Below are 14517 nucleotides of genomic sequence, written 5' to 3' on the forward strand. Positions count from 1 at the left end.
GAGGTAGGCCCTTGTCTGTGCTTTTTGAGGCTTTCAGGGGTATTGGAGCCAGGCCCACGAAGGGTAGAGAGGGCTTCCTCAAGGAGCTGCTCTCTAAAGGTTGCAGAAAAGGGGGTTGAATTTCGCAGGCAACACTGGAGCTTCTGCTTTTATGCCAAAGACAGACACCAGAGGATCAAGGTCCTGCTTTTTGCAAATCTCCGTGGTCTGAGCTCACGCTCTTCTTTTTTGAGTAGCTGAGCCTGCTCAGCATCTCCCAGGGTCATGCTTGGTTAAAGCAGCTGAAGGACATATTATCCTTGCTCTCAGGAGCAAAAGAAGAGGGGCTCAGGGAACAATGCACCTCATGCTGGACCCCCAAACCACGAGCAATTGTGGGAGAATCATTGTCAAACTGCGGAGTGGATTTCCACTTCATCTTTCCAGGTTCCGATTTTCCCAGGGAGAAAGAGGGATTGAGAGGTTAAGCATCATTATCCTATGGCTCACAGCTGGACAGTGGCAGGACCAGGACAGCAAAGCAAACCTCCCAGCTCCCGGATGAGGGCCCTCTGTCCAGCTTGGATCTGGAGAATTGCTAATGCTTGGGTATGGTGGAGTCACACTTCAGGACTGCATGGCACTGCCCTGGAGAGCCTAAGTCATCTGGTGATGGGGATGGGGGACACTCAGAGATGGGCAGAACTAGGACCACTTGGGAAGGGAGCAGGAAGCTGAGCACCTGTGTGCTGCAGACCCTGAGCAGACTCCTAAGAACCCCCCTGCCTTGTCCTGGTGTTGAAAGCCAAAGGATCCGGAGGAGCTGCTTCTCGGGTGGTCTTTTGGGATGCTGCTTTCAGCTTTAAATGGCGAGTGGCCCTGGGACAGCAGTGTTGGACTTCAAGGCCACTCTGGAAGGCTGATGAGACAATCGGCCTAGTCTGTTTCAATCGACCTTGGCGATGCTGGGTGGGCTAGAAGTAGGGGACGTGTATCCCTGGCATCTGGTCTCCCCTTCTTGTGCAGTAACCTGCCTGTGACTGCCACCACATGTAGGCAGGAAAAGGAAGTCCCAGGTTCACTTTCATCCCTGATGGCTGTGGAGCCTTGGGAGTAGTTTAGCATCTGTGCTCCCCGCCTCATTTCTCAGCCTGATGGATGTCCCCAGCTAGGGAGGGGACTCACATTCCAGAGAGGAATGAATGAGATGAAGAATGGTGAGAAAGGTAGGGAGAAGAAGGCAGAGGCCCTTCCTTTCTGGGGCCACAGGCAAACCAGTGGGGTAGGGCCATGGTCACGGGGGTGATCTTATAGTGCAGTTGGAGGGAGACCAAGCTCTGGAGGTCAGCTGGCCACAACCCAACATCTACAGAGAGCCCCAGGGAGGCCCTCAATTGTCCCTGACCCTCACCACCAGCTGCTGTGGGCAGTCACTCAGGGTGGCACATGGCCTGGAATCCTCTGTGTTGACCTCAGAGATCATCAGCCCTCCCACAAGGGAATTCTAATTTAGAAGGGAGACTTTATTAGTCCCGTTGAGGCAGCTCCTCGGTTCTATGCTATGTTCCCCTTGTTACTGGCCAGGGCAGGTAATTAAGAGTTAAACTCAGAGGGAAATGAGGTGTGCAGTGGCTAAAGGGAGGGAGAAGAGGGGAGGGGACTCCGGGGTTGGCCAGGGCCAACAAGAAGGGCAGAGAAGCCAGGAGGGAGAGGGAAGGAGCTGGTGGTAGGGTGGGGTGTGTGGGAATGGGGTGCACAATAGCTCAGACTGGCTTCCATATGGACCTTCAGGAGATAAGGATGTTTTCTTGCACTTTTCTCCCATCTGTGCCTTGTTTGCTGCCCCTGTTTGGGGGTGATTGCAGGGTAATGAATGTGGCAGGAAACAGCACACAGCACAAATGAGATAGAGCACCTAAGACCAGGCCGGGGCCCAGGCAAAACACGCCTAATAAGAAGATAAGGAAATCAATTCTGCTTGTCTTCCCAGGCATGCGCCTGGGAGGGGCCTGCAGGAACCAGGTCTTTCTGCCTTGCTGGCTGCTTGGGAAAGCTGCTGTAGGACATGGAGTCTGATGCCCTGGAAGGAGGGCTCCCTCCATGGTGTCTCTTGACATTGCACAATAATAAGAATAGTTAATAAAACAATAACAGCCATGGGCTGATTTGTCTTGCTGGACATCAGGCACTATTCTGAGACGTGCTTTGCATTATGTTGTTTCATTAAATCTTTTCAGTGACTCTATGAAAGCAGTTAGGATCTTATCTCCCATTTTACACACAAGGAAATAGGCACAGAGGAGTTAAGTAACTTGACCAAGTTGGCACCACTGGTAAAACGACAGAGCTAGGTTCCAAGCACAGGCAATCTGGCTCCTGGAGCTGGGCTCCAAACCATCAAGCTGTATTGCCTCTCTGCTGTAGTTTGGATCAGAAATGTTCCCCAGAGACCCATGTGTTAAAGGCTTGGTCACCAGCCTGTGGGGCTGTTGGGAGGGAGTGAAACTCTTATGAGGTGGGGCTACTGAGTAGAAGCTGGATCAAAGGAGAGATGCACTTGAAGGAGGTATTGGGACCCCAGGGCCTTCCTCTTCCCCTCTCTTTCTGTTTTCTGGCTACAATAGTTGAGCAACTTTGCTCCACCATGTGCTCCTGCCATGATGGTTTGCTTTGCCACAGGCCCAAAGGAAATAGGGCCAAAGGACAATGGGCTGAAAACCCATTATAAGTTGGTTTATCTCAGCTATTTTGTCACAGTGGCAGAAAGATCTCCCTAAACACAAGACAACCCACCCCACCCCAACCCAACCCAACCTAACACTCACAAGTCTTTGGGCTTACTATCTGCCAGGCACTGTTCTTTATGGTGAGATTCAGTGTAAATTACTCATGATTTCCCCCTAAGCCCTTTTTGCTTCAATTAAATGACAGAAATTTGCTGATTAACAAATTTGTGTTCACAGGCTGTGCTGGGCATGAAGAGTGCCAGATGCCCCCAACAGACCCAGCAGGAGAAACAGACATGAGCACAGTTATTCTCAAGAGAACGGGTTGAGTGCTGTGATCAAGGGGAGGACAGTCAGGCTGTGTGGACTTCAGGGAGGGCTTCCTGGAGGAGATGTCTAAAGTGAATCCCTGACAGGTAGATGCAAGTTAGCCAAAAAAGGTGGGAAGAGCATCTAACTGGAGGCGTGGTCAGTGAAGGGAGCTACAAGCTGGTTGTGATCTGAGTGAGTGGGTGGTAGAGCTGGGGCTGGAGAGAGGGCAGATGGCAGGCTGGGAGGGCCCCATGTGCCATGGCAGGCTTTGTTCTTCAGAGACACTTTCTCACCCCAAAAAACTGCTCCCACTATTCCCTACTGACTTGCCTTTTTATGTAGAGATGCCTGTGGGTGGGTTTCTCGGAAACAGTTTCTGGAAAGACCGATTAGAAGCCCACGTTCTCAGGCTCTGTTTCAACTCTGCATTCCCTGGCTGGAAGTGCCTGCGTTATTCTCAGCTCCTCTCTGGACCCCATCTGCCCAGAGGATTTGGGCATCGGGAACTGGGAGATGCTGCCCATGCTGAGGGCCCAGGAGAGCAAGTCAAGGACACAGAACATACCGGACCTCATCTCGGCCCCTCTGCCTCCTGGGCTTGGCATTCTTGTAAAAGACACCCTCTTCATTTGAATCGACTTGGTTTCCAACTTTAAAAATTCATGTTGATTTGAAAGCTTTATTCTTACCAGGAGTCACAAGACAGCAGAGTTAATATTGGAACAGTCCAAGAAGAAGAGGGAAGTCAGGAAAAAGATTGGGAAAAATGCCCTTTAAAAAATAATTTATCAGACATCCGACACCCTCACTTCCAATCCCCTCACCCTGCTGCACTCTTTTCTTCTCTATAGTGATTTCCTTGTTTAATCTGTTTATTATTTTATTGATTGTCTCACTCCGTCCTAGAATGCAAGCTCTACCAGGGCAAGGGTGGTCTTGATTTTCATTTACTAATGAGTCCTAGATCAGGGCTGGGTGCATAATAGGTGCTCAGTAAATATTTGTGGATCAAATTCCTAGTACCCATTTTCTCCTTACCCTGGATCCCCCAATTTTTACTTCCCATCTTCAGGCAGTTGGAAAGAGCAAGTGCAAAGCCATCCTTATAGTTCTGACCTGTAACAAGAGCCCTGGGCTTCCTGCACTTGGGAAAAGTGTGGATGTGTGTGAGTGTGGGTACAGCTTTAGAGTAGAGGACATTTTATTGTTTATAGAGCATGTGTATTTGAAGTTCATAATGACTCTGTGAGGGTGATATTTTTATTTTCCTCATTTATAGATGAAGAACCAGAAATTTCATTCAGTCATTCATTCATATGCACTTAAAAATTAAACCAAACAAATATTATTGAATACCTACTCTGTAGTAAGTGCTGGTTATAAAGAACACGCCAGGCTCAGCTCTGGCCCCAAGGACATTGTACAAGGTCACACAGTCAGCTGCAAACAGTATTCTACTTCCCAGCCTGGGGCTCCTCTTCCGATACCACAGCTCTGCACATGTGCAAGGGCCCCTGTGACACTCACCTAAGCTGAGTCTCTGCACAGGAGGTTGGGTAAACGCGGAAGTCGGATACCGAGGGAAGCCTGGCAGTTAAGATACCTAGCCACGCCCAGAATCCCAGGGCTGGATGGGACTCGGAGAGATCCATCTTCTAGCCTTAAGGTGCGATGCTGTCTAGACCATCCTAATCAGTTACTTTCTAGGCCTCAGGCACCGTAGGAATCTTGGTTCCAGTGGGGGATGGCCCATTTTCCTAAAATAGTTGGTGTAGCATGTTGGACTCCTGACTCTGGAAGTATAGCCTTTTTGGGAGCTGGACAGTTCTTAAACATTTTTTTTTTTTTAATCATCATCTCTTATTTTACAGGTGAAGAAAGAGACCAGAGAGGTTGAATAATAGCACCAGAATCACATAGCTGGCCAAGAGTAGGATCAAGATCATTGCCTCTAAATCCGAGTCTCTTTATGATACCAAGATTCCTGAGTTGTTCTGCATGCAGAACAAAGACTGTTTTTATATGGACTGAGTAAAGACTTGGTCCCTGGCAGCTGGGTGTATCACAGAGGGAATGGAGCCTGACCACTGACCTGGACTGTGGCTCCCCAGTCTAAACTTTTCTCAGTTTAGCGAACTCAATTCCTTCCCCCATGTTTTCCCCTCATTTTCTAGTTCCCTCCCTCTGCCTCTCGGGGTAGCAAATGTTCAGCTCAAAGTTGCTCCTTGCCTGATTGCATCTGAGAGCTGGAAACACAATGCTAATTAATGTGTCTGTGACTCTAGGCTTGCCTGCCGGGCCCAGGCCCCATCCCTTCCCTGGAGCCCGGAGGCTCTTCGAACTGGCCCTCTGGCTTCTTCCAGCACGCTGCTGCGGGCAGATGCATATTTTAACAATGCACATCTGTTGGCCATATAATCTCTCGTATTTGCCCTCCTCACTTGGTGCTTTGATGGAAGACCCCCGGGGGCCTCTCTCTGTTCCAGCCAAAGTGTTTGCTTTGCAATTTTGCAGGAATACCATCTGATTCTGCTCTCACGTCTTCTGCAGGTTCTAATCAGGCTCTTACTTTATTTAATTAAAAATCTATCTCAGGCAAATACAGACTAAATTAGGAAGCTCTCTCATTCCTGGAACACAGGGAAGGTAGCCCCCCTCGGGGGACGGGCTGGGACATTTTCCCAGGCTAAGATGTCACAGCAAAGCAGATGGGGTCTTGGGTGGAAGGAAGGCGGCTGGGCCAGGGGGCACCAACACCTTTCTCCCTTCCGTGGAACAGCCGAGTGTCCACCCACCCTTCCCAGATCAGGGCTCCCTTGCCAGCAAACAGAGTCAGCTTCTGCTTGTGGGGCCTCCCTTCAGGGCAGCAGGTGAAGCCCTCCACCTGGAGAAACAGCCAGGCAGAGCTGGTGGCTGGGGGACCTCTAGGACCAGCTAGGGCAGGGAAGGGGGGACCTATTAGGAACAGCTGAGGGGTGGGGGCATGGGGGAGACTCTAAGGAATAAGGAAGGACTCCAGGCAGAGCTCAAGGTAGCTTTTTCTTACCCAGGGCTTAATTTGCATTAGATGAATGGTTTTTACAGAGACTGCATGAAAGGCTGATGGACAAGATGCCTGTCCGGGTTCCCTTTGTGACTCTCAGAAATTGTACTGAGGGGACCCTGCTGGGGCCCTTTATGACTACTCTCCCTTTGGCTGATTTCCAGACTTGAATAGACACCTCCCCCACCCAAGCCCAGCTCTGTGCCCAGAAAACATTGTCAGGTCAGGTCACTGGAAAGTGGGGAGCAAATGCCTTTTAGATGTGATTCATGACAAAATCAGGTATCTAGATTGGATCCCAAGGCCCTGCTCTGAGAAGTCTGGCTCCTAACCAGCCAGACAGATGAAGTCTGCTGGCATTTGAAATGAGGAGACTGGGCTAAGAGCATTGTTTAGAAGTTGGAAAAGCATGGAGTTGATTTTCGATGTTAATTAAGCTCTGTGACCTCCTGTGAGTGCCTGTGCCTCTCTGAGTCTCTCCATTTCCTTATCTGTAAAACACAGGAATAATTTAGATTTAGAATGTTGGTCTTTGTGGTTTACTGAGATGGTAGAGGATAGGAAGCATGAATGCCCAGGGTTGGTTGGTGAGGCTCGTATGCCTCAAGGACTGGGTATGTCTCCATCTAATTTAGGTCTTGCATGAAATTGGAGGAGTGAACAATGCTTACTTAGGTTCTGCTCTTTGTGGCACCCACCCCCTCCCACCCTGCCCCCCAAGACAAGAGAGGTTCTTTGCAGGTTCTTTGCAGGATGGAGCCTGGATCATCTATGAAGATAGAGATCCTATAACATCACTTAGCCAATCCATTTTGGTATTTAGCAGCCTTCAAATCAGAATGACCATTAGGCACTAAGTCTGGGGATGCTCTTTAGCCTCCCTGGCTGCCCCTCTCAATCCCCTCCTTCTGGTCCACTATCCAGCCTATTTACCCTGCAGAACAGTTTGTTTCACATCCTTTCCTCACCCGCCAGAAGGAGATTGGAGGAAGTTGGGAGGTTGGCCTCAACTCCCTCTCCCCATCCCAATAAGCCCAGCTCCCGGTTGTAAGTGATCCCCCGGGGCCTGTCTGCTTGGAATCATCTGCTCCAGTGTGTTTGGCTGTGTAGATTTGAAGATAACCTGACACGCTCTTAAATATTTCATCTCTGAGCAGCCGTGCACCTTATCTTCCAGACGTTGAGGCTGCACCCCAGCTGCTGACCCTGCGGTCACTGCTCTGTGGCAGCTGCCAAGAGGTGGCTGGGGCAGACTGGGGCAGACTGGGGCTTCCCTCTTCTGCCTGTCGGTGCTCCATCCCCCATGTGCTTGGCAAAGACTCAACCACAAGGAGCCAGGGAGGTGGTGCAAGGAGCCCTGGCCAGCAGAACCTGGGCCAGGCCCTCTGCTTCTCTGAGCCTCAGTTTCTTAGCTGGGGTAACAATCCCTGACCTTACGAGTGGCTCAGGAATGGAAGAGGTGATGTGTGTCAAGGGCTTTGCAAGCTACTGTGCACTGCTCTGCAAATGTGAGCTGTTATTACTTAGGAGCAAAACCTGTTTCCCTGCAACACTGATTCTCAGAACATCTGGCCAGAGGAGGGAGACTCCTGGGGACTGGACTCTCAATCAGAAGTGGTTTAAGGGGTTAACAAGTGAGCCCATCCCTGTCTTCATGCAAGTCTGCCAGAACGAAGGAGTGGAGACCTCTTTAGGAGAGCTGTCCCAGAGCCATGTGAAGAAAGATCAAGGGGGAGAGGTATGATTTGGAATAAGGGCCTTAAATAAATTTTTCTAGGAATAACCTGAGAACCAAGATTCTTGGGGAACTGTGTGGTGTGGGGAAAGAACTGGCCCTATGAACACCGAATTTATGGGGGAATCAAGATTAAGACTAATTTCACAGACGAGGTGGGCAGGTAGGGCTTTGTTGGCACCCTGGCAGAGGACAACTCAGAAGGAAGGGACTGAGATTGTGCACTGCCTGCCCTGTGGCCTGGTCTTGTTCACATGTACAGAGCACCCAGGAGCCTTCATTAGCTCCTAAGGTGTGGTCAAACACAGCAGAGTTAGTTGACATTGGCCTTCTGACATTTTAAGGCAGGAGCCTTTACTTGTCCCCTGTGGTGGAGGGACAGGGGAGGGGGGTCACAGACACCATGGGGGCAGCTGGGGCCCTGAGATGATGTGGTGGGGGGTCCCCCACCTGCCCAGAAGGCCCCTCCTGGAGCTGAGCCTGGTGGTGGCCAGAGAATCCTTGCCCCCTCACGTGGTTGGCTCTTACCTAGGACGGTGAGGCGTGCGGGACGGGACCGGATGGCAGCCTGGATGGCCTGGCATTCGTATACAGCATCATCTTGCAGTTCTGCCCGCAGGATCTTCAGGTGGTGTTCCCCTGACAGGTGGTTCCCCACCACCAGGTACTGGGGGTAACCTGTGGAGACAGCGGGCAGATGAGGGAGATCAAAACATCCCACCCCAATAGACTTCTGTAGCCTGTTTCCTGATGGCTATTTGGAGGCGCTACAGGCACCAGAGAGATCGACTCTGAAAAGCTGTCCACTTACAAAAAGAAAGGCACTTAGTGGGCAGCGGAAGCAGGTAGAAGCTCATCTGATCTCCACTATCTGCTGAGGAAAGATCTTTTCACAGGGAGAAGGGATTGTGGAGCTGACCCCTGGCCTAGAAAGAGATGGCCTTGTGGTGACTGGGACTGACAGGCTTTATCTGCAGGGTAAGGCCACCTTTGCTCCCTGCATTTCCCTCCCTTCTCCCTTCCAGAACTTTCATCGCCCCCTCCCTCCAGCAGCCTCAACAATCTGTTTCTTTCAGGAGCTCAAAATGTTATTTCAGCTTCAACTATCTGGCCCTTTCTTTGAGTCTCCTACTTTGAGGATGGCGCCCATGTTTCGGTACATTAATAAGCTTGTCTACTCCCCCTGTTAATCTGTCTATTGTCAGTTTATGTCACAGGCTAAAATTATTAGACCCTCAGGAAAAAGAGAAGACTTTTCTATTAGCTCAGGGGAGCTGGGTGGGGGTGGAGGAATGTTGGTTATGGCTCAGGGACCCGATCTCCTGTAAGGAGCAAAAAAAGTCAGAGTTTCCCAGGGTGTCGGGGCAGGGTGTGCATGAGCGTGTGTATGTGTGTGCGTATGCGTGCGGGCAAAGATGTTGTGGGTTTTATGTTCAATTGGAGCAAAGCACTACGAGGAAAGGATAGAGAAGAAATGGAAACGCTAAGTGCGGTCAGATACAGCTGGGTTATTGCTCTAGAAAGTGAAATGCTCAGCACTGTGGTCTACTAAGAAGACAGTGTTTTGATAAGGAGACACGGGGAGTGGGGGGGGGGGCTGGCGTGCAAGAGAGAAAGAAGCAAGCCAGACTCACAGAGAAAAGACGGAGTGAGAGAGTGAAGGGAGGAAAAACAAAAGAGAGAGAGAAATATTTAGAAAAGGATCAAAGGTGAATTTTGGGGAAAACTTTTGTTCCAGGATGGACAGGAGCAGAAATCTACTGGGACCTGGGAACCTCAGGGCACTTTGAACCCTAAGTGGCCCTTTTCCAGTCTTTCCTATCAACCACCTCCAGAGCCCAAGGGCCTGATTAAGCACTTGAGGCACTCCGGACACTTAGGAATTTGGGACCCCCTTCTACCACTGGCAATGAATAATAGATAAATAAAAGTTTGAGGGTGATAAATCATTGATCAGCTTTCCTGCTGCTGTGTAGGGCTGAATATAAATGCTAACTTAGTAATAGCTGGCCAGGCCGGGCCATTCCTCTTTCTCCTGGATCTGGGGCCCTCAACCTCCTTAGTCTATCCCAGCAGGATCCATCTTCCTGGCATCCCCTCACCCGAACTCTACCTTCCCCAGGAAACCTGTGTACCCTGGGCTTCACACAGACACCCGCACCCCCTCCTGGTTCTTGCCTGCCTCCACCCACCCTCCAGCCGCCCCACATGGCTGCGCTTTCTGAGGCACCTTTCCCAGGTTGGGGCATTCTCAGAACATCTCAGGATTTGGACACATTTGGCCTTTTAAAGAAGAGACAAGGGCTAGAGAGAGAGGGGGAGAGAGAAAGAGAATGGACAGAGAGAGACATGCAGACACTTTTTTCAAATATTCCCAAGTCCCGTGGTGTGGGTCAGATGTGTTCTTTCGCTCTTCAGGACAGCAGTGACACCCGCAGACAGCACGTCAAGACATCTGAGGAGTCTAACAAGGGTTCAGTCCAGGCTGCCAAGAAAGGCAGTGAGTCCCCATCCCCAGCTATAGTCAAGCCACGGTTGGAGGCTCACCTCTCCAGGATGCTGCTGGGGTGATGTCTACACTGGATGAAAGACTGGACTAGGTAAGCTCTAAGACCCATCCCCTTCCATAAGCTAAGGATAGTCTGGAGGTGGGGCAGGGTTCCCTGGGCCACCAGTGCCCATTGCTGGTCAGTGGGGTGAGTATCTGTGACTCTCCGCCAGGCCTGGGAGCATGCTCTGGGGGGCCCTTTATAGCCACCATCATGCTACTAAGGGGCTCTGCTCTCCACAGCTGTGCAGTCCTGGCCAGAGATGCTCAGGAGGCAATCAGCTGCACCCCCGAGGGCACCCTCTCTCCTCCTGCCCACTCACCTGCCCTTGACTGGCAAAGGAGCCCAGGTGAGGGCAGCTGGCTCAGCCCCTGGGGCCTGGGCAGGGGGCTTCGAGTGGGGCCGGGCTGGAAGCTGTCCAGTCAGATCCTCTCGCAGCTGCCTGCCCTCAGTGCAGCTGGCTCACCGCCCCCAGCCCCTGCAGCCCAGCCTCTGGATCCCGCTGTCCTGTGATTAGTCCCTGGTCCCCTGCCGGCGTCTTGGCTGGAGCTGGTGTTTTTGTTGTCTTGTAAGCTATCACCAGCAGGATCTCACTCTCATGAGCTGCTGAAAACATCAGTGATGGGTTTGTTTGTATTTGCCTAATTAGGCGGGGAGCTGCGATGCTATCCCAAGGACTGGCAGCATCTTCGGAAAACAGACTCAGAAGCATAGATTCTGAGGATGTTCTAGCTCCTTCCACAGCATCGTTACTCTCTGTCTACTCCTAAAGGAGGCAGAATTATTTAGAGTCTGGGTTCTAAAGTCAAACTGCCTGGATTTAAATGCCGGCCTCACTGTTGTCTTGGGCAAGCTTCCTTCTTCCTTTTTTTTGGGGTGGGGTGGGGTGGGGCATTGGGGATTGAACCCAGGGATGCTTAACCACTGAGCCACATTCCCAGCCCTTTTTTATTTTCTATTTTGAGATGGTCTTGCTAAGTTGCTTGGGGCCTTGCTAAATTGATGAGGCTGGCCTTGAACTTGTGATCCTCCTGTCTCAGCCTCCCGTGCTGCTGGGATTATAGGCCTGTGCCACTGTGCAGGGCTTGGGTGAGTTTCTTTAACTTATTTGTGATTTTGTTTCCTTATTTATCAGTGAAATGAAGACAATGCAAGGACGAGACAGGCGAAGATGAAGCAGAATAGTGTCAAGTGCCTGGTGTATTAAAGGTTAATTTAAATAAAAGACCACAGTGAGTTAGAGGTGAGGTCCCCCCCTTTGGGGCTAGCAGACAGGGTCCTGTGCATTGGCACTGGTTATATAAATGACACAATTTCTCTCTCTTCTGTGACTCTGTTTATCTATTAAATAAAGGGGAAAATCCTCTTGTCCCTCTGGACAACTGTAGATTTTGAGATTATATCTGAGAAGTGCTTCAATTTCTTAGAAGAAAAATGTTCTATCCATATGAGGAAGTAGATTTATAAGTCATTTTCTTTGACTGGTGTTTCCAGCCCTGGTGACCAGAAAGACACTGAGGTCTTCCGTGAGGGTCTCATGCCTGGTACACAAAGGGGGGGGGGCAACATGGTTCAAGTGGAAGTGGGCAGACCCCCAGCAGGAAGGGCCCAACCCCGGGCCTCAGTTTCCCTCCAGGAAAACTTTCAAGGTGTTCAGTGTTCTTCAAGTGCTTGCTGAATGGGGGTGGGTTCTGCCATGCTCCTCTCCTCATCAGGCAGGCTAGGAGCGTTTATTGAGACGGACAAGTATCGATCATTATTATCAGGATGCAGTTTTGGGGACAAGTGATCAAATACAGAACAGGTATTTATCAGGAGCTTCAACTTGGGCTATGTAGGAAGAGAGGGTCCAGCTTCTTCCTATAACTGGAGACAAGTTGGAGAGGAAGCCGACCCCAGTTCCTCAGACCCATTGTCCTGGCACCAAGCAGGCCTGGAGCCTGACCCCAGAAAGCCATTTGTGGAACTGGATCATAGAGGGGCAATCATCATGCTGTGAGGACCATTCTATGAACCCTCCATGGTCACTGGGACCTTTTCTTGGCCACTGACCTAGCAAAACCCATGCCCCTGACCAAAGGCTGAAAACCCCTGACCAGGAGCCCAGACGGCCTCTGTGGGCCAAGCTCAGAGCCTCCCAGAACATGAGCCGTTCTTGTTTGGGAAGGTGGTATCATTCTCCCAGTTTCTCTAGGGTAAGGGAATTCAGAGTCTCTGAAATTGGCTCGTTCCCATACTACTTAAACTTTATGGCTGCACAGTATATTTTGGAGATATTATTGTGTATTTTATCCATGCTCAGCTGGGCTGCAGCATTCAAACCCTGTGACTGCTATTGACCATTGCTATAATGTTTCAATATACATTTTTGGCAAGACATAACTCACATTTTAAAATATTAATTTCCCAGCCATCAGGTTCCTGAGTGCACTTCGATTTTTATTTTCCTGCAGCTGTATACCATGAACAAGGCAAAAGCTACTTCTCAGTTGAATACAGATTTTTCACTCATCGCCCACCCTCAGCCATTCCCAAATCACAGGGGAATGACACCCAGATCTGTCTTTGTGAATTTTACTGTTTATGTCAAGCTCAGTAAGCAACCATGTGTCTATCCACCCTGGGGCAGAATAACAATGGCTAAGGAGGGAGTGAGCGGGAGGATGACTCCATTCTTTTTCTGCTGGGGAGAGGTGGGTTGGAAAGGGGTTTGGATGGGTTTACAGGTAGCCACTCACAATAGTCAGCAAATGACACAACACAGACATCAATCAGGGAGTTCATGGGCCAGCAGCTGCAGGAACCCTGGAGCTCAGCGTGGGGGCACCAGCCTGCAGGGCCCAACGAGGTCTGGCATTCATTGTAAAACCTTCCTAAATTGGGTGTGGTAGTGCGTGTTCTTAATCCCAGTGATTTAGGAGGCTGAGATAACAAATTTAACAAATTTAAGGCCAGCCTGGGCAACTTGACCCTGTCTCAAAATCAAACATAAAAAGGGCTGGAGGTGTGGCTCAGTGGTACTCAGGTCTGCCACCTGAGTTAAATGCCCAGTACCAAAACAACAACAAAAACCTTCCTGTTTCCTGTCCCCATCGTAAGATGATCTCTAAGACCAACTTAGGTTTCTTTATGACTTTTTAGTTCACTTGTCTTCCTTAATTGGGTGGGAAGCCAGGTTATGCTTTGAAAAATGGGGACTATATCTTGGGCCAAGAAACTAGAGCACTTATTTTCTGGAAATCAGACTTCAGGTGCTTGACTTGGGAATAGATTCTCCAGGGCAACAGTGGGCTAGGCTCAGGAGGAGCCTGAGGATGGAGGGTAGTTCATCACTGGCAGCCAGAGACCCTGGAACTCCTAGGGAGTCTAGACTCCAGCCTTGCCTAGCCTGGCTCTGCCCAGGAGTACAGTGGCCGTGGGAGGTTTGACCCGCCATGCCTGTCATGGAAGATGAGCGTTCCCTAGGGGAGTGGACGGTGGGTGGGGCAGTGGCCCGGCTGGGCCTGCCTAGGGGTCTGAAGGTACTCACTTGAGAGGTCTCTGCCTACACCCAGAGCCAAGCCGTCTTTGATCCACAGAACGAAGCCATCGTATTCTGGGATGGCGCACAGCAGCGTCACTGGCTGTCCGGATACCACCACCTGGTCCTGGGGTTGCTGGCTGAAGGAGTAGACTTGGCCTAGGAAGGAGACAAGCACTGTGGTCAGACCTGGAGGGCTCCCCTACAGTGCTGGAAGCAGAGCTGAGGCTGGCCCCGGAGACCAGGCCTCCCCAGGTGCCTCCCTTCCTACCCTTAGCTTTGTCCCCTTCTTTCAGGAACTGGCTCCAAACTCGAGCCCCTCTGCTCATCAATGCCTATCCCTGGCATTGGGGGTCTGCCACACTCCAGCTCCCCGAGAGGCCACCCACTCCCACATGCTGGGGCTGGCCACTCCCCCTTTTCCTTGTTTGAATTCCTACCTGTCCCCACTTACTTGGCGAATGATGTGGTTTTAGTTCAACCCGAGGGTCCAATAAATCAGATTGTGGTTCTGATTCTCTTACTCTTGTTCTAGTGAACCAGAGGGGCAGGTGGTGGTGCGGTGTGGGCAAAGGTGCACTGGAGGGAGCTGGTGGCCAGGGCTCACCACATTCTCTTGCCCCTTCCTGTGCTGCAGGAACCTGCCCAGCCTT

General features: G+C 50.7%; 1 protein-coding gene across 2 annotated transcripts in view; it reads right to left on the reverse strand.

The window, feature by feature from the left end:
* The window catches only part of Kirrel3 (kirre like nephrin family adhesion molecule 3), a 124304-nt gene that overhangs the window by 80259 nt on the left and 29528 nt on the right, over positions 1 to 14517 (reverse strand). For both annotated transcript variants that reach the window (XM_077797790.1, XM_077797789.1), the window contains exons 2-3: positions 13874 to 14023; positions 8324 to 8473 (exon numbers count right to left, since the gene is read on the reverse strand). In XM_077797790.1, the coding sequence (XP_077653916.1) occupies positions 8324 to 8473; positions 13874 to 14023 (300 nt within the window). The remainder of the gene's footprint in view (positions 1 to 8323; positions 8474 to 13873; positions 14024 to 14517) is intronic.

This window comes from Urocitellus parryii, chromosome 4 (genome assembly GCF_045843805.1).
Source record: "Urocitellus parryii isolate mUroPar1 chromosome 4, mUroPar1.hap1, whole genome shotgun sequence".
NCBI lineage: Eukaryota > Metazoa > Chordata > Mammalia > Rodentia > Sciuridae > Urocitellus > Urocitellus parryii.